General features: G+C 33.3%; 7 protein-coding genes across 7 annotated transcripts; 1 reads left to right on the forward strand and 6 right to left on the reverse strand.

The window, feature by feature from the left end:
- Positions 1-406: 406 nt before the first annotated feature.
- Positions 407-1231, forward strand: icmA-2 (protein-S-isoprenylcysteine O-methyltransferase; the record flags this gene model as incomplete). The annotated part of the gene is made up of 2 exons (XM_020573461.1): positions 407-674; positions 762-1231. 2 exons carry the CDS (start codon positions 407-409, stop codon positions 1229-1231), a joined length of 738 nt encoding a protein of 245 aa, XP_020436556.1.
- Positions 1232-1324: 93 nt separating this feature from the next.
- Positions 1325-5646, reverse strand: elp1 (elongation protein 1; the record flags this gene model as incomplete). The annotated part of the gene is made up of 2 exons (XM_020573462.1): positions 1325-5392; positions 5494-5646. 2 exons carry the CDS (start codon positions 5644-5646, stop codon positions 1325-1327), a joined length of 4221 nt encoding a protein of 1406 aa, XP_020436557.1.
- A 546-nt stretch (positions 5647-6192) lies between these two features.
- On the reverse strand, positions 6193-7608 carry PPL_02476 (uncharacterized protein; the record flags this gene model as incomplete). The annotated part of the gene is made up of 1 exon (XM_020573463.1): positions 6193-7608. One exon carries the CDS (start codon positions 7606-7608, stop codon positions 6193-6195), a length of 1416 nt encoding a protein of 471 aa, XP_020436558.1.
- Positions 7609-8232: 624 nt separating this feature from the next.
- On the reverse strand, positions 8233-11471 carry PPL_02477 (uncharacterized protein; the record flags this gene model as incomplete). Its single annotated transcript, XM_020573464.1, has 11 exons — positions 8233-8643; positions 8745-8911; positions 8989-9051; positions 9138-9210; positions 9505-9932; positions 10025-10205; positions 10268-10500; positions 10577-10842; positions 10863-10921; positions 11000-11212; positions 11280-11471. 11 exons carry the CDS (start codon positions 11469-11471, stop codon positions 8233-8235), a joined length of 2286 nt encoding a protein of 761 aa, XP_020436559.1.
- A 374-nt stretch (positions 11472-11845) lies between these two features.
- Positions 11846-16246, reverse strand: PPL_02478 (uncharacterized protein; the record flags this gene model as incomplete). The annotated part of the gene is made up of 11 exons (XM_020573465.1): positions 11846-12081; positions 12312-12461; positions 12541-12574; positions 12869-13235; positions 13661-13907; positions 13940-14087; positions 14184-14471; positions 14552-14849; positions 14925-15336; positions 15406-15556; positions 15641-16246. 11 exons carry the CDS (start codon positions 16244-16246, stop codon positions 11846-11848), a joined length of 2937 nt encoding a protein of 978 aa, XP_020436560.1.
- A 1307-nt stretch (positions 16247-17553) lies between these two features.
- Positions 17554-18510, reverse strand: PPL_02479 (uncharacterized protein; the record flags this gene model as incomplete). The annotated part of the gene is made up of 3 exons (XM_020573466.1): positions 17554-17590; positions 17826-18093; positions 18276-18510. 3 exons carry the CDS (start codon positions 18508-18510, stop codon positions 17554-17556), a joined length of 540 nt encoding a protein of 179 aa, XP_020436561.1.
- A 129-nt stretch (positions 18511-18639) lies between these two features.
- PPL_02480 (uncharacterized protein) lies at positions 18640-19880 on the reverse strand (the record flags this gene model as incomplete). The annotated part of the gene is made up of 2 exons (XM_020573467.1): positions 18640-19742; positions 19859-19880. 2 exons carry the CDS (start codon positions 19878-19880, stop codon positions 18640-18642), a joined length of 1125 nt encoding a protein of 374 aa, XP_020436562.1.
- Positions 19881-20168: the final 288 nt, after the last annotated feature.

Genomic DNA, 20168 nt, shown 5'->3' on the forward strand with positions numbered 1-20168 from the left:
TTAACTACCCACTTCACATTTATCTTAATATAAAATGAATAAAAAAAAACAGTAAATTAGCAATATACTTGAGATTTATTTTTGGAAATCTATACAATTATTTTATTTCGTATCATCACCAAAATTAAACATATGTATACAGATAAATTAAAATTTGAATAAAAATAGCAACAAACAAAAATATATTTTTCACATAAACTTTTTAAAAGAATGATTTTGCTGAAAAACAAACAAGCCTTTTTTTGATTGATCTCTGTTTTAAGTTTTTTTTCTTTTTTTTTTTTGAACATAAATTTGAGATCTGTTATTGATTTATATTAATTTGTATTGTGTTGCAACAATAGTAAAAGTAATTGTAATAATAGTAATAGTAATAGAATAGTAATAATATATATATGTATAAAAAATGAGTGAATCAAATAATTATCAATCATCTGATCTATCAAAACAACAGGAGGTAAAGATGGCCATGACAGCATGGAATGAAAAAGGTGCAGCTAGAACTGTTGCATATGCATTCGGTTTGGGTATTTTGTTTGGTGTAGGATTGGTTCTTTCTCTTTCAACAGTCAACCATGTCAGTTATGGAATATATATGATGGGATTGGCTGCTTTTCACATGTGGGAATACATTTGGGTATCAATGTATGATCCAACTAAACTTTCATCCAATTGTAATTATTATCAATTATTTCACCACTGTTCTGTTAAACTGTAGTAATATTTTCAAATATATTTACACTTATCACACTTTTCTATAGCATTTTTATTAAATCATAGTACATCTTTTAATCTTGCATTGTTGGCAGGATTCATAGAGTATTGGATCGAGTACCTTTTATTCCCATCGATGAAGCTGATGGGATGGATTTCGACGCTCGGTTTCATTGCGATGGTGTTTGGACAGGTCGTTAGAACCACAGCAATGATAACAGCCGGTAGAAACTTTTCACATATCGTTCAACAAACCAAGAAGAGTTCACATGTACTTGTTACCAATGGAGTGTATTCGTTAGTTCGTCATCCCTCTTATTTCGGATGGTTCATCTGGAGTATCTCAACTCAATTGGTTTTATTCAACCCTATTTGCACGGCTGCCTATGCCTATGCCTCATGGAAGTTCTTCGAGGATCGCATAGAAGATGAAGAGGAAGCATTAATCGATTTCTTTGGTAACGACTATGTAGAATATAAGAAAAAAGTATGGTCTGGAATACCTTTAATAAAATAGGTTATATGTGGAATAATAAATAATATTTTTTTGTAAATTAAATAAACTTGTGTTTTTAATTTTTATTTATCTATTTTTTTTTTTTTTTTTTTCCTAAAAGATATTTAATTCCCATTTAATTGTATCCATTGTAATTGTTACTTTGTTAATTGTCATCTTTTCAAATGTTGAATTTTGATGATTACTATTTTGTTGATTGTTGTTATTGTTATTGTTGTTGGTATTATTGTCATCTTGTTGTTGCAAACTGATCAATCTTTGATATTCCAATTCTTGAACTCTTTGTTCTTCTCTGACATTCTCTGGGAGTACAGCGGTGGCCGATTGTGAAAGTAGATCCAACGATTGTTTGATCAACTCTAAATATTGCTTGAATCTGTTTTGTAGTTGTTCGGCCTTGTCGCTCCAACCGAGGAGTACCAAACCTCTGAGCAAGTTGGCGACGACCTCTTGTTGTGACTGACCTGGAATCATCTTTTTCATTGCTTCGACGATGAATTCCTCTTCGTGAACGCTACCTTCTTTACCGGTGACTCTCACCTTGTTGACCTTTCGCTTCGATTGATCTTTCTTCTTATTTCTGATCTTGGTGGCCTGTGAGAAGGTTCCGGTGGCCGACGAGTATGTCGAACGGTACGACGATGTTGTCGAAGCGCTATTCATACTGTTCATCGATCCCATCGATTGTTCACTGAACATTCCACTCATGCCACTCATCATCGAGCTGGTTTCATCGTTGAAACCGGCGGCGCCAGGCATCAAACGGAGAGGTACGTGATTCAACTTTGTGGTTCTCACAACACCCAGTCTAACATAGGATTTGTTGTAGGTCGCATGATTCTCTTCGATCTCCTTCATGTGATTATTATACGATTCCAATAGCTGTTCGGCAACAATGCTATCGACCAAGTCTTTACGGTTCGAGTCGACAGCCAAGTCGTAGGCATCCTCCCACAATCCACCCTCGCAATGGCTACGGAGTGCATTCTCAATGTCGCCACAGTGCTGCGAGAAGATAATTGCAGAGTCCAAGAATTTCGATGCTCTTCTCATGTGTTCGGCCAACTCTTCGCACAAAGTCTTTGTGTCCTCGGCGCTGTAGTTTAGCTTCTTGGCTTCCTTCAACGCCAACTTCCACTTTCCAGCGTCCTTAAACGATGCCAATGCTTTCTTGTGATTCTCAGCGCTAAAGTAGAGGAAAGCAGCTTCCTCGAATCTGTTGTTCTGCATGAGATGATCGGCGTACAGCTCTTGTACAACTTTGAGTTCCGGACGTTTTGCGAAAACTTTGATTGCGTCGTGGTAGAGCGACTTCTCGACGGTCAAATCGTAGCACTCTTGGAGGTGTTCGTCACCGGCCAACGCCAAATTAGCCAAAGCTTTTGGCCAACGCTCCAAATGCTTATCGATAGTGAATCGCTGGTAGTTGATCTCCATCGATTGTAATTCACGCAGGAATGCAATGTATTCCTTTGGATCCTTCTGAGATTTCTGTGCGACCATCAACACCAAGTCGAAATCATAGGTACCGAGAGCGACGTCATACAACTTATTGACATCCACCAAGAATACAATGTAATCCAACGATTCCTCAGCGAGACGATTAACAATAGTCTCACCGTGTTCACTGACCTCTTCGAGACCACGGAGATTCTGAATGAGACGGAGAGCTTCGTCGAGTTCGGGTGGTGATTTCTTTACGTAGGTAGTGAGAACCGGTTGAATGAATCGGTTTTGATCGATCTTTACGAATACTTCACGCAGCTTGTCGCATACCAAGTTGACTTTACCCGGTGTGTCGCCGTAGGTTTCGTTGACCGACTTGATGGCGGACTTTGGTGGTGGAGCAACTGGATTCTCCAAATCGACAAACAACGTCTTTGATGTATCTTGATCACGAAGCGATGTGATAAACAAGTTTAGATAGTCGATCTGTGGAATCTGCTCGACAAACATATCGATATGCTTGAGGAAATCCGCTGGGTTGTGATCGTAGAGGAAGTTCATATCGATTCTATTTCTTCTCATGGTGGAGAATGCCTTGCCATATTGATGTTCATTGAGAAGTTCACGAATAGTTGAAAGCGTCAATGAACGTGGTGAAATAGCTTCCAAATTACCTCTTGGCATTTGAAGTACAACTCTAGTATCATGTGGAACAACGACAGCAATTCTTGATCCACGTTCAACTTCTCTTGTAGAATCATCATAAGTTGTAACAGCCTTATGATGGTGATGATGACCTTTTCCATTTGGTTGTTGTTGTTGTTGTTGTTGATTGTTATTGTTATTTAAATTTGTTGTATTTGATGGTGTTGATGCTAATGTTGTAGTGTTGAGTGGAACGGATAATGGAATGGAACGAAGAACATGTGAGACAGTTGTGTAGAGAAGGAACTTGTTGTGGAGTGCGAATGAATTACAGTCCGATGCCAAAACAGTTTGATTTACATAGAGTTTGTTACGGTCGTTCAAACCGATGAGAACTTCCTCACCGGCAATCTTTGTGACTGCAAACCATGTACAAACCGATGGGAATTTGAAGATTCCACTTGAATCCTCTTGGAGATACGGAGTGATAGAGTCAGAGTGTTCAACACCTGCCTGTAAATGATAATAGTATACTGCACCATCATTGGTTTCAAAGAGTACTTGATCTTGGTGATCCAAATGTTTAATTAATCTGATGATACGACTGTTGTTGTTTTGAGATGACGATGATTCAGGTGCATTTGTTCTGTGAATATGTTGAATAGCTATTGAGGATTGTGCCAAATCAACTTTGAATCCGATTTCAACGATTTGATCTTTGGCAGTCGACAGTCCATCGACTGCGACGAGCGTGTAGAGGTTGGCGTTGGACGACGACACCCAACAGAGATGACGAAGATTATCCAAACGGAGTGTCGCGGTTGAAATCAACGACTTGGCCAACAAACCAGCGGAATCTCCTTTGAAGATGGCAATCGAGTTGTTCACTTGGAGAGTGACGACCGAGTAGTCGGTCTGTGAGAAATCAAATGCCGAACAATTGGCATCGAGCTGATGTTGATAGTGTGACATGGGTGGTGGAATCACCAACTTACGGAATGGTGTCATCTTTAGGTGTTGACCATCTACCATCGCAACCGTCGCAGGATTGGTAATGGCGTCACCCAACGACGCGTTATAATCCCATGCAAACAGATGCTCATGCAACTCACCGAGTTTTGTCAAAACACGAAGAATCGAAGCTTGGCTAGCATTGTCGAAACGAATACAAACAACACTGTCATTCTCAGCGCAGTGCAATTCATGCTTCAAGAACCAATGGTAATTACTACGATGCCAAATCTGAACAACAGAACTACGTTGTTGTTGTTGTTTATCATCTGCTGCTGCTGTTGAATTTGTTAAACGAAGATGCAGTGCCAATATTTCGGAATCTGCTGACCACTCCAACGCCAAAACTTCGGCACCGACACGAATGTTGAACTCTCCGTGTTTCAAACCGTTACGCTCAAATAGCGCTATTTCATGCTTGTTTGGAAGACGGTTGGGACACGCCACTAGCGAGCCGGAAGGACGCCAAGCGACGACGCTCTCCAAGCCGGTAATCAGTGGCTCGGAGATGGCGTGCAACACAAGTGAACGCTCCCAAGTACGCAGCATCACTTTGCCTACGGCAGGATCGAAACTCGAACAAACAAAGTATTGTCCGTCGCCACGCCACGAGATCGAAGGTGGTGTCTCACGATAGCGGTTCGCTTGCGGTGCTCCCGCCGGTGCAGCCATTGTCTCTGGTGCATAAGCGGATTGCGAGTAGATCGATTGTGGCAGCGTCGAGTTGGTAATGATATTCGCTGTGAGTTTTCCACCGGCGAGCAACGAGTGGATATTAACCTCACCCAAGATATCCCAGTCTTTGTTCATCTGTACCAATGTCTGTGTTTCCGTTGCCAGTATCAACAATTCGTAGTCCGGTGACCAAGACATACACAAAATACCGCTACCAACGATACCGACACACTCCAACTGATGTGTCATCGTGCTGTACATCAGAATATCACCCAAATCCGATGCCATACAAATCGATTCCAAATCGGGAATGAATTGAATCGCATTTATCTTTGCGCCTTCCGACAATATATCTTGTTGATTTAATTCAATCTTTACATTTACCTAAATAATAATAATAATAATTGATATCAAAAAATATTTAGAAACTTTAATATCACGATAACGACGAATACACAAATCTGTGTTTGTGTTCTTTTTATTACCTTTTTTAAAGATGTATCATATGCAATGAATACATTTGTATCTGTAATTGTATATACTATATTATTGATACTGTCAACAGTGAAAAGAGTGTAGTTACCTACATCTTGTGGTAACTTGTCACACAATTCAATTAATCTACAAATATTTCTCATTCTTTCTTCTTCTTTTTGTTATTTATTATATATAAATGTGAAAGTTGAAAGAAATTGAATATATTTGTTTAATTTATATAAATATAGATCTATATTAAACAAGAATGATTGAACAAAAGGTTGACGATAACTCCTTTTTAGATTTCTCCTTAAAAAAAAAAAAAAAAACTAAATTTCGTGTGGTGAGAAAAAAAAACGAAAAAGATCATAGTTTTGACTGCAATGAAAACTTGACAAATTATAACTACATTGTTATATTATATGATGAATTAGAATAGAATAGATATAACAATTATAATGTTTTATTAAATACATATAATTTTAGTTTATTTATTTTATTTGTTATTGTTATTATTATTATTTCAATTTAACTATTATTATTATCTTTTTTTTATATGAATACAAATGGTTATTTTTTTTGTTTTTTTTTTACTGATTTAAAAAAGTTAAACAATTATTATTCAGCTATCTTATCATTGTTATTGTTATTGTTGTTATTGTTATTGTTATTTGATTATAAATATATATTACTGAATGGTTTGGTTATTATTTGTTAATTTTTGAAGGTTTCCAAACTTGATCTTCTTCTTTCTTCTTTTCTTTCTTTTTCTCTTTTTCTTCACGCTCTCTTTCCTTCAATTGTTCTTTCTCTTGTTTCTTTGCTTCTTTTATTGACTTTCGTTTGTCTTTTTCCGATAGTAGTACAGTTGTTGGTGTTTGGAGGAATGCTGGTGGACCACCGCCAATCACTTGTATGGGTGGTGGCGGTAGACTGCCTGCTGCAGTTGCTGCCGCCGGCGTCAACGTTGACGCGTTATATGTTGGTGGCGACGCCGACGACGACGACGCTGCCGCTGGTGGCGGTGGCGGAAGTGGCAGTCCACTGACCTGCTCGTTGATCTGAAGCAGCTCCAGCTCGTTCTGAAGCAGTGCCAGATCCATCTGGACGGATTTCTTGAGGTTGTCGCAAACGTCGAGGTTGTTGAGGTTGGCAGCCATGCGCTTCTCGAGTTCCTCGAGTTTCGCGTCGAATTGCTTCTTGGGCAGCTCGAGCTGCGCCGACTTTAAGCTGGCGAGATAAGTGCGAATGGCGCGCAGGTCCTGTGTGATACCGATACCGGTTTGTCGCGCCTGCATAGAGACGTCCGAGTCGAGTTCAATGTCGGTCTCTGTCTTGTAGATCTCGAGATCCATGTAGCGGAGCAACTTCATTCCGTGGATCTGATTCTCGACGGCTTCTTTCTCCTTCTCGAGCTTATTGATCTCGGCACCGAGTTCATCTTTATCGAGCTGCTGCTGCTTCAGCTTGTCTTGCAGTTCTTTCATCTCCTTCTTGAAGGCTTCACGTTTCTGTCGCATCTTCTCCTTTCGAAGATTGTCGTCTTCTTGTTGGCCGTTGTCGTCGTCGTCGTCGTCATCGCCATGATGTTGTTGCGCACCTCCGGCACTAGCAGTGTCATAGTGTTGTTGTTGTTGTTGGTTATCATGTTGATCGTATTGTTGATGATGCTGATCATCGTATTGTTGTTGTTGTTGTTGATCGTCGTATGATTGCTGATTACCTCCTGCTGCTCTATGACCATATCCGGAGTGATCTTGATCTTGATCTTGATCGAGATACTCAAAGTAGTTGGCTGGAACTCTTCCTACGTAACCGTTGAGATCGCCACACCACCAACCGTCGTTGTAGTCCTCAGTGATACAAACGATGTCATTCGCTTTGAAACTGATCTCCGTATCGTTGGTGGCATCGAAATCGTAGATGGCACGCACCCATATCGGTTCGAAAGCATTCGGGTCGTATTCCTGATAGTATTGATCATCATAATAATTGTTATCTACATGCTCTTGTTCCTCAAATCCATCATCATATTCATGTTGTTCATCTTCATCCCCACCACCACCATCATGATGATATTCATTTTCATTTGAATCATGATAGTGATTATCACTATCTTCCATGACTAACTATATTACTATATTATATACAAAATATTCAAATAAAATCTATTAAATATCACTAGTTTAAATCTAATTATCTAATTAATTATCTAAATATCTAAAATCTAATAATCTATAACTATATATCTTTAAAAATAAATAAAAAATAAGAAACTTGTTTAAAAAAATCAACAAATTTATAAATTAAAATAAAAATTTACAAAAATTAATAACCCTTTATTGTTCACACCACCAACAAAAACATTATTTTAAAAATTTTTCATTCCCAATTTTGGTTGTCAAAACAAAGATAATTTCAATTTCATTGTTTGGTTACTGCTGAATTAATAACAATAAAAATACAGTTAATAATCAGTTATTTAGTTATATTTCAATATCTATTAATAATATTTGTTTATGAAATTTTTTAAAATATTTATATTTACTATTATTTTTTTTTTTTTGAATAAAGTTATATAACTTTTTTAGTTTTTTTTTTTGGGTTTTATTTGGGTGATGATATGAACTAGTTTTATGGTAATAAGTTAAGTTCAATTTGTTCGTTCTTTTGTTGTTATTATTGTTTTTTGTTAAGTTATTATTATTGTTTTATTGTTATTGTTTAATATTGATTGATTGTTTAGTTTAATTATCTTCTTCATCGAAATCATCGTCATCTGGTAAATCTTCTTCTCCAAATAATGACCAATCGACTTGTGCAGCGACCTCCTCGAGTTTCGGTTTGAGTGCGGCGACCGAGATATTCGATGTCTCTTCGCCTTCCTCCATGAATTTCGAATCGGAGAGAATCAGAGATGAATCGATTTCAAATAGTTTTCTACCGGTGATCTTGCCCTGCTTCGACAGGTCCTTCTTGATCGGCTGTGTCTCTGCAATGAACTTCTTTCGCCACTCTAAAAACGCTTCCACTGTCACCGGTGTACCTTCAAACACCGGTTCTTCCTCCTCGGACTCTATCGATTCTTCGTTGTCCTCTTCCTCCTCGACCGAACCATCTGTATTATTATTATCTAACCATTCTTTAATTGTACCTGCCTATAATTATAATATAACAACACTTATATTAATAAAAACAAACAAACAAACAAACAACAAATCATCTTTTTCTTCACCCTCTTGAATATCTTTAAACTTACAAGCATAAAAATCATTGATGTTCCTATATTCTCTTTTGCTTGACAATCTATATTCTGAATCAATTCTTTGATTCTATCTTTTGTAAGTTTTTCAGTTGGTATTAATTCTATAATCGGTACTTCATTTGGGTATTCAGGTGTAAACTTTATATCTAATATAACTCCAACTATATATATATGTAATGTATTAACACATTAATAAATGTTAAAATGAATTGTATCTTTATTGAATTGTATTATTTACCATGATTATCTTCACCACTTGGATTCGGTAGTAGTGTTATCTGTATATTATCATCGTTGATCGCTATATATTGTAAAATCAAAGAAAAATGATCATAAATGTAAGTAAGCTAGATATCACATGTGATCTAACAATCTTTTTCAACATACACTTAAAACTATCCATATAGATAGCACTTAAAGCCTCTATTTCCATTAACCTTTCTTCTGACATGTCTTTATACTATATAAATATATAAATATATATAAAATTAGATATGATTAAAGAAAAAAAATAAATATATCTAATTTTTAAAAAAAAAAAAAATTAAAAAAACGAAATTGAAAGAGTCTGTGTGTGATCAAGATTAATGATCAGGCAGTCAGTTTTTTTTAATCAAAATTATTACTAAATTTATTTATTCATATGTATTTGTGTGTTTGTGTTTATTTGGGTGTATTATGCGTATTTGTGTGTTTTTATCAAAACATTTAATATTTAATGTTTTCTGGTAATTTGGTTTGTTATTTTTATAACAGGATCGACTACTTTTTTGTTGTTGTTATTATTGTTGTTTTTGTTTGATGATGGAGTTAACCATTTGGTGAGATATGACTCGATGGTTGCTTGAGCAGCTGGTAGTGTTGGTGGTGATGTTGGCAGTGGAATCAACATGTCATCGCAGTGAGAGGTTCCATGGATGAGGAGAATCGAGCTTGACGATGGACTCTTTCTGGTGATTGGTGTGGTGATTCCAAGCGCGTGCCATGGATCGATGTCACCGTTGACATAGAGAATGTTATCGGCATCGGGATTGATACCACCGTACTTGGTAATGGTCCATTCGACATTCGGAGTAAAGTTGAATCCGAACACCTCTTGACATTGTTTGGTCAAGTATTCAATTGGAATTAGATTTCCAAATGGTTGCTTAGTAGAGTCTGAGCTTTGGTAATATCCAAATTCTATTATAATAATAATAATAAAATGTTAAATTAATACAAAACAAACTATTTAGTTAATTAGTTTACAATTCTCTATTTGTTTTGTTACTTACCGGTACATGTTTGGTAGAACCACATCTTTCCACCTTCTACAGATGCATCATTGGTATTATTCTTCATTAGATCAATCATGGTTTCATAGGAGGTATCAGTACAACCATCGGTAAATCCTTGCCATACTTTTACATAGTTTGTAATTGGATCGTTATCTGGATTTGTCATAATTTCACATAACTTGGAGAGAGAAAAGTAAGTTAATATTTGGTTTGTTATTAGTGTTAACAATTTATATTTACATTGGTAATGGTTGCAGCACCTGGAGCTTCAAGATTATATTGAACAGTACCCATGAAATTGCCTGCCAAACTTTGCATGAATGTGGAGATATCGTCTTGTGTTGCCAATGGTGGACACAAATCAAACAAATCCGATACCTTTTGGAGACCATCACTTGTCTGCAATAATGTTTGTATCTTTTGAGTTGCAGAAGCAATATTGTTAACACATTCTTGTCCTTTTGAAGTTGTTACTAATTTAAAAATAAAATAATAATTAAAATTTTGTTAATTAACAAACAAACAATAAATTTCTATTTAATAGCTTACATAATGAATTTTGTACAACCTCTAGGTATTGATAGAAATCGACTTCTGCAAGAACTGGAGCACTTGAGGAAATGGTGAAATCAACTAAATTTGGATATTTCAATCTGAACCAACTGGTAAGTGCACCACTGTAACTTCCACCAAAACTAACCCACTTGGAAGAGGATGTCACATTATATTGTTTTGCAATAAATTGTCTAAATACTGCATTATCTGCCAATCTAAAAAATGAAATGATTAATATTAATCTTTGGATATTTTTAGATCTAAAAAGAATATAACATACGCTTGATCACTAGATAAATATTGTAAATTCTCTGTTGATATATCTGGAGTTGCAAAGGACTATAGTAATAATAAAAATTTCAAAATAACTAATTAATTCTATTCTATAACTATCTATAGATTAATAAAGATACATACGGCACCATAATATCTATGTTCAAGTGCGACAACAAGAGCATTAAATTGTTTTGCCCAATCTATATATTTTAATCCTAAAACAGTACCAATTGTCATTGGACCTTCACCATTGATCATTATAAACACAGGTCCTTTTCCATCCCAATATTGATCATTAATAAGATATCTTTGTTGGAATGTCTTTGTATTTTGTTGATCAAAATGGTCCAATTCCTAAAAAAAAAAACAAAAAATCTTTGTTAACAAATTTTAATTTTATTTTAAATAAAACAATGCTTACTTGTGTAAACCACTGATATTCAACGCCTTTTGAGGAATGTCTATTTTGTTTTAGGGCATAATCGATTGAGAGTTGGAATTTAGGTTTTTTTCTTAAATCAAAATGTGGATTGAATGCTCTACCTCCGAAAATAACATCAGGTAATATGGCTAGAATACATAGTGTAACAATTAAAGATAATATTATTTTCATTTTATATCTTTATAAAATTATCTATAGATAAATATTAATTGAAAACAAAGAAAAAAACAAAACAATAATATTTTATATAAATCTAAAGAAAATTGAACTATTCAATTTAAATTTATTAAATAATTGGGTTGGTTGATTGATTGGTGTTCAGTTATTACTTGATAAATAAAAATAATATTTAGTTAGCACACTAAATAAACCATTCTACCACTACATCATATGATTTGGGGGTTTTTGATAAAATTATACTTAATATTCTGACAAAGCTGCCAATCATTTTAGTTTTTATTCCACTCATATTTTTAATTGGTTTTTAATACAAAATCCCAATAAATAAATATTGTTCATTAGAATATTCTTTTGCATTATCCCATTTAAATGGTAATTCCTGAAGGACTCAATAATTGATTTACAACATATCTTTTTAGTGTTTTAATTATTTTATTTGAATTCTTTTTCTTTTTCTTTTTCCAAATAAATATTATATTTATTAAATTATCTTTTCTTTTCTTTTTTAAAAAATCCAATAAAATATTGAATATTAAAGGATTGTTTGGTGAACTAAAATTAATTGAGAGATGTAGTAAAGAAGTTCTTTTTACAACACGATCTAATTAATATATATGATATTATTTTGTTATTATTGATATAATTTATAAAGTTATAATGCTGCTGCTGCTATTTAACTAAATACTACGTCTGTTTTACAAACAGGACAGACAGATTTGATATTCAACCATTTGTCTACACATGTCGAGTGATAATGATGCATACATGGCAGTGTGCGAAGATTATCGCCCACCTGGAAACTATCCAAACAAATAGAACAATCTTTTTTACATTCTCGTGAGTTATCTCCATCCGTTTGGAACAGATCATCCAGATCCTTTTGAGTCTCCAGACAATGTAATGGTAAAAGTTCGATTTGCTCCGTTTTAGCACCTGAATAATTTTGATTATCAGAGTCTAATGCCAATAACATTTCATAATCTAAATAATATATTAATATTTAAATTTTCATTTGTTTTTAATCTCTAATTTAAGTGAATTATATTCATAACACACTTACCATTGGAATTGAAATCTCTGTCAATAAGAGTTAGCTGTAGATTTAGTGGAGCGTTGAGGAGGTGTGAGAAACGGGTGAGTGAAGGATGCTGAAGTCTGCCGTGAGTGGTGGGGTTGTGAAGACGATTGACACCCCAGCCATGATGTTGGCCAGGATAAAAAGTGTGTGTATAGACTCCACCCATTCTATTCTGAATGATATGACATATCTGAAGGGTGGTAACCAATGAAGCCAACAATATAAAAAACCAAAGTATAGAGTGTGTATAGGTAACATTCACCAACGCAAACAACAAAAGGAACATCATAAATATTAAAAATGAATTTACACTTCTCTCCACTAAAAATCTCCTTATTATTGTTGAAATATCATTTAAATTATTATTATTATTATTTCTATTATTATTATTATTACGATTTATATTATTATTACTACTACTACTACTATTATTATTTATACTACTACTATTATTATTGTTATCTATTGGAGGTGTTGTACTTGTTGGTGGTGGTAATGGAGTTGGTGACTCTATTACTTGTTCATTATAGTTATTATTGTTATTGTTGTTGTTGTTAATGTTATGTATAGATAGGCGTCTTGAAGTAGTGGAAGAAGATGCGAATGAAGGTGATGTACCGCCACTTGTTGAAATATCATCTTGTTGATGTTGCTGTATAGTTGAAGACATTGTATTACTGTATTATTATTATTTTTAGTTGTTTGATTAGATTTATTATTGCATATTAATAAAAGTTTAATTAAAAAATTAGTGAATATATAAAAAAAAAAGATGTTAATGTATTATATTATATTTGCATTTTCGCACACAATATATTGACTTTCAATTTTTTTATTTTTTTTTGTTTTTTTTTATTTTAAAATTCCAAAAAAAATAAATTACCAATAAAGGTAATAATAAAATAAAATAAAATCGAATAAAATTGTTAACAATAATAAATTTGATCGAATTAGATGATGAACAATTTCTTAAAAAAAATAAAAAAAGATTTTAATTAAATTTTTAATATAATTAATATATGAGAGAGAGTGTGTGTGTGTGTGTGATAAAACTATTATTATTATTGTTATTATAATTGTTGTTATACTATTTTTGAATTACTATTGTTGTTGTTGTTTAGATTTGTCTTGGTGTCTTGTACCATCGAGCGTATTAGTTGACGATAGAAGTTTGCTTCTTTGGAGCTCTCTACGTAGCGTTCGAATTGATCGAGATTCTCTTGTAGTTTCAGTCGGAGTGTGACGTAGTTGTCTTTGATGAGTGCTATCACCTGATCGGAGGTGAGCGATACCTCTTGGTGCTCCGATGACCACTGTTGAATCTTGCCGTTGAAATGCTGAATGATCGTCTTGATATTCAGTAAGCTATTCATCAACTGACCGGTAGGATCCTCGATTTCCACCAGCTTTGAGAATGACTCTACCGCTTGGCCAGCTCTAATGATCTCGTAGAACAGATCATCGTAGTCACTTGGTTGCGGTAGGAAAAGGTCACCATAATTGATGAATAGATTGAAAATATTAATTGTCTATAGAGTTTATAATTAGCATGTTTAGTTAGTTAGTTGATATGTTATGTGGATCTTCCATTTTGTCGATTGTGATTTGATTAATGGTTTACTTACATCGATACCAAGTGGAAGTAATTCAGAGTGTTGTACTTTTTCAGAGGCGTTAATCGCTGAGATGAAAGAGATAAGAGATGTCCATGTGTCGACCCATTTGATTGGTAATCTTGATTGTGTTTTCTTCTTGTAGGAAACCACTCTTTGGACACAACTGATAGCTTTCTGATGAATTTCAACCGGTAGTTTACCTTTGAGATTACACTTGATAATTTGATTTACAACATCAATAATATAACATGAAATTGGATGTTTTTCAACTTCTTTTGGATCTGGATATAATGATTTCTATTGAGCGTCAATTAACAAATAATTATTAATATTTTTTAAAGAATAATTAATTAATCAACAAAAATTATTATATTTACCTTTGAATAAATAAAAATATAGCTTGACGTTTTAACTTCATGGAAATAATCTTCCAATTCTTTCTTTTCAGTCATACAAATCAAGATGTTCAATGAGAGCTTGGTAAATAGTACCTTTGATTCTTTGGCGTGATCCGATGCCAGATATCCACCAAACACCAAAAACTGTTTGAGAACCTCCGGACAAGTACTGTTGGCCGATGTCAATCCACCATTTATCAAAAGTTTAATGAATGTTTCATTTTGATAGAATAGTTCATATAATATCATTAAACATGATCCTGTATCACTTAGAGAACTGTACATTATGAAGAACAAGAAATAAAGAGTTAGAATATCAAAGATAACGAATTAATATTGTGATAATACATACCATGGTTTTGCAATAACCGGTGTGTATACCCAACTACTTAGGTAACCACCGAATCTTGACATCACTGTTTGATTTGGTTCTCTGAATTGATCGGCATAGTATTTGTTTTGATCGTCGAGTTGCGAGGTGATCAATTCCACCAGACCTTTGATTCTCTCGGTGTCGGCCAACGAAGAGAGATTCCTATTGTACGGGTTCAATATTTCATATTTCTGAAAGTTTGACAGGTACACCAGTATTGTCAATGCATTCAATCTCTGTGGTTTGGCCAATTCCTTATCGTTGATGGTATCGACCAACGACATAAACATATCGACCACCATAAAGAACTGTAGCAATGTATTTTGATTGATAAATTCCGTTGCAGTCACAATAATATTCAACAAATTAATAGTCAGCGATTTTACTTTTGCTAAAAAACAACAAATGACATTATTAGTCAAACCCGCCGATATACTTTAATAACATAATAAATACATACCATCTGGATTTTTTAAGAGTTGTTGTAAATCGATAATCAATTGTTTGAATACATTATCTGCATTCTCAATACCACATAGAATATTCAATATGTCAAATCCAAAGTTATTAAATTTCTTTCTGAAAATACTTCTTAAAATAATACTAAGTGTCTGGAAATAATGATAATAAACAAGTTAATAAAAATGGTTGTTATTATTGTTGTTGTTATTGTTATTGTCTGCTTAACAACTTACCTCTAAAATATGAACGATTCTAATTGAATCGGAATTCTTTAGCCAATTGCAACATTGTGTAAAGATTAGGTTGATGTTTGGTTTCAGTGCGAGGAGATGATCCTCGGAGGTCAAGATGATGCAACGCTCCAAGAATGGGGTGTTCACTTTGATGAGGAACAGCTGCTCCCAGAACGATGGTTGGTTGGCCGATGGATCTTCGCCGTTGAAGAACGCTTCGTAGATCTCTACGAATTTCTCTTTGAGTGCTTTACGACCACCGACATTGTCTTCCTTGCGCAGCAGGATCTCAGTGTGTCTCGGTCCTTGTTGTTCCTGTAGCATCTTCAATCGATCGTATTCCTTCATAACAAATATGTCAGTATCGATATTCTGTGGAAACTCCATGAGAAACATTGAGAATAGCATCTTCTTCTCATAGCAATAATAGTAGAAAGGATCGGAAAGTGAATTCGAACAACTTTGAAATTGTTGTTGTTCTTGTTTTTGATGTTGATGTTTTTGTTGTTGATGATGATGATGATGATGTTTATTTATATAATAATTATAGAATCCAAGATTGATTGTTGAAGTTATAATTTCATCATTCTGATCTCTGTCAGACATATTATTAATATTAAATATATACTTAAGAGAAATATGACAATGTTATTGTATTTTTAACAACAACATTAACAAAAACAATATTGATTTTAAAACAGCAGCAACAACAACAAAAGACGATAGTTGTAATTAAAAGTCAAAGTAGGAGGAGAGACACAACAAGCCTAACAACAAAAACAAAAAGCAAATATACAATGAACTAATTATAAACTTTAATTAATATAATTATAATGTTATATTTGAAATGAGTGTTATCTAATCAATTATTTTTAAATTATTATTATTATTGTTTTTGTTATTTTTATTATTATTATTATTGTTTCAATGTTAGAACATTGATCATCAATATATAGTAATACTACTTATTATTAGCCACTACTATTTTATTATATTGTTATTGTTACTGTTACTGTTATGCTATTGTGTTGAACAACAACAATATTCATTCATTAAAATGAACACTAATAGTACATAGACATTGTAATATCACTTCAGTTTTTATAGTGAGTGTAATTTAGTGTTGATTTTTTGATTTTATCAGGTTTAACACTCTAAGCACATTCTAAATCCTATGGGTGTTAAGAGAAATATAAAGACCCACTCACTACAACCTTTATATATTTATATTTATTCTAAACAAACCATCATTTAGTGGTATGACTGTGTTGCTTTACTATATTTTTATTACTATATCTTTGTGTGATTGGTTGTTGGTTCGATTTGTATTGAATGAAGTAGCTGTACTTATTATACTTGATGTATATGTGTGTATTGTAGTTAATCGAAACTATATTAACTTATATGTTTAAGAAAGAGAATGAATGATGATTCGATTGCTATGAGAGAATTATGAAAAAAGCGGGAAATATTTATCATACATACTCTAAAGTTCAGTAATTACAGATATTTTCGAAACTATTTTAACAAATGTTATTATTGATTGAACTAATATAATATTATCTATCTACTAACTAATATATGAAAGTAAAGAAAGTCAAAGACTATATATATATATTAAATTGCAAGTCAAAAAAAAAAAAAAGAGCAATTTCATAAAAAAAAAAAAAACAAACAATAAAGTCCAAAAATAAAGTCAATAATGTTTGTCTATTTTTCAAGTTTGGTGTTGTTAGGTTGTGTGTATTTAACTATTCTATTCTAATATATATCTTGTTGTTATAACATTTAGTTTTGTATTTTTTTATTCTCTCTTAACCCTAAAACCTTTTTCATTTATTTTTTTTCAGTGTGTGAGTCACCACCACATATTTTTCAATTTATTTTTAATTTTTTTTTTTTTTTTTGGATATTTATTCTCCGACATGTCTTTGTCTGTGATTTGTGTCACTTCAATTATTAAATTTATTTTTTATTTATCATAAAGTTAACTTATTTGAATATCAATTCTGATACAAAATCTTGCCTTTTTTCTGTTGTTGAATTATTTCCGCGGTTATTTTTATATAGTATTTAAAACTTTTATATTCAATTATTATGAATGACATTCCATCAAAAATAAATTAAAAAGAAAATTAATATTGTTATAAAAAGATAATAATATGTTTAAGTTCTCTTCAATCACTTATTCTTTTTATTTGCTTTTAATTTATTTTCTGTGATGTATTGAAGTATGTTGTTTCTATTGAATTTCTTTGCGTTGTAGAATGTTTGTTCTGTAAAACCTTCGGTTCTATTCTCTATTAGATATTTGAAAACTTTGAGGTAACCACCTTTAGCGGCACCGTCATAAGCAGATGAAGTACAACCTTCTGTTCGATTTTCACTGAGGAATCTAACAATCGAGAGATAACCACAACTTGCTGCAATATCGAAAACAGTGGTATCGCACTCTGTAATCAAATGGTTATAATGAAGGAATTTAAGTATTGCAAGGTTACCTTCTGACACTGGATGATACGGTAATGAGACAATCGGTACAACTGAGCTCGAAACCATATTGGTGTGTAGATAATCTTGCGATGTCAAAGTAGTGGAAATCGAATTGCCTGAATGAAAGCAATGTCCGAACAACCTTCGGTCCTATTCTCAGCGAGATATCGAATCATCTCCAAGTTGTTTTGGCCAACTGAAAAGTCGATGGCAGCGGTGCTACATCCCTCACTACGATTCGCATGGAGGAATTGAACCACCTCGATGTGATTGCTGCTGGCGGCGTTATCCATTGCCCGTTCAGAGCATTTGGCATATCGGTGATTCTCATGAAGATACTTTAACATTTTGCAATTTACCATAGGATGCCACTCCATTCATTTCATTCACACCGATGATTCCAGGTTGTGATATCGCTTCTCTATTGAAAGTGCGTAGCAGTTCAATGTTACCATCTAACACTACCACCTTGATAATGTTATCTGTCAGCATATCCGGTCGCAGTTTCATGAAATATTCGACCACATCATTATATTTATCGTGAGCTGCGTGGAATAGTGAGTTTCTAATCGATCTGGAACATCCTGACCAGGTAGTTGTGATAGTATCTTGATTGCCACTGGAAGATTACCATGTTGAACAGCCATTTGGAAAACAAGTTGATTGTAAACCTCTTGAATATTATTTAACAAGAATTCCATGATATTATTATCTTTCTTCTTGAGTGCTTTCGAAGCAATTTGGTTTGAATACTTAAATAAACCATTGTCATAGAGATATTTAATCGAATCAACACCAGCATCGGCTGTATTTGCAACTGTTTGAACGGTTACGCTTACACCCTTAGGAAGATAATTCTGTATATATTTAAATATTTCAATGTTTGAACATGATGCAGCTGAATCTAGAGTTGATTGTGTAATTTCCAATTGTTTTTCTTTAATAAAGTAGTCAAGGATTGAAAGATCACCTATAGTTGCTGCCTTATCGAGTGCAGACTTCAAACTAAGGTGACTCCTATCTACTTGATCGAAAATGTTACGAACTACCATCAAATTACCATTTTCAATAGCTTTGTTTATCATTGTTTGATCGAATAGATAGTATTCCGAAACTTTCGGGATTTTAGATCCCGAGATACACACGAATATTTTGGTTCGATTGGTTGTCACTGCCAAATTCATTGCTCTGCCGATATCAAAGAGATCGTGTGGCTGTGTTTCGACTATATACTTTACAGTTGATAGACTTCCACTTTGTATTGCTAGTTGTAAAACTTTGTCTGTAATATGACCACTCAATTGACCATTTCCAACCTTTTCAACTATTTCCAATTGATCGCTCTTACATGCATCTTCCAACACCTTTGTTTCGAACCTCTCATCGTATACCGAGCAATCAATAAACTCTGAATATCTACTTCTAATTAATGTACACTGTTCATCACTACCATTATATCTTGCACGTCTAAATGCATCTGCTAAACAATAGGTATATGATAATAATTTAAATTCTCTTGAAAGATTTGTTGGTGGTGATTTTTCTGATTGTTTTGATGTTTGTTGTGATTTTTGTTGATTATTAATTGTTGATTCCTTCAAACACAGATCTAATTCATTTATATATCTATCAATATAGTTATAGTAAACAAGCTGTATAGGGTTGTCTGATAGACAATAATAATTGTAATATCTTGTCTTTGGGAATTCTCGATCATCTATAAACAATCTATTGATTTCACGTACATATTTAAATATACAATGTCTGATTACTAAAGAATTAATTATACATTTAAATTTATCCATGAAGATAAAATAAGTTAAATGAGAAGTTTTTTTTGATCGATCAAAAAATTTATTTTTGTTTTTTTTACCTGTTCGTTTTGGTTCTTAGCATAATTAAATATCTCTACCCTAGATACTTTTAAATAATTTTGTATTATCTAGTATGATTATACTTATTTATTTTTATAATTATGGAAACTTTATTATTTAGTGAATTTGAAAAATTCATGGAATCTTATGTTGGTACCAAA

Source organism: Heterostelium album (genome assembly GCF_000004825.1).
Source record: "Heterostelium album PN500 unplaced genomic scaffold PPL_scaffold2, whole genome shotgun sequence".
Lineage (NCBI taxonomy): Eukaryota > Evosea > Eumycetozoa > Acytosteliales > Acytosteliaceae > Heterostelium > Heterostelium album.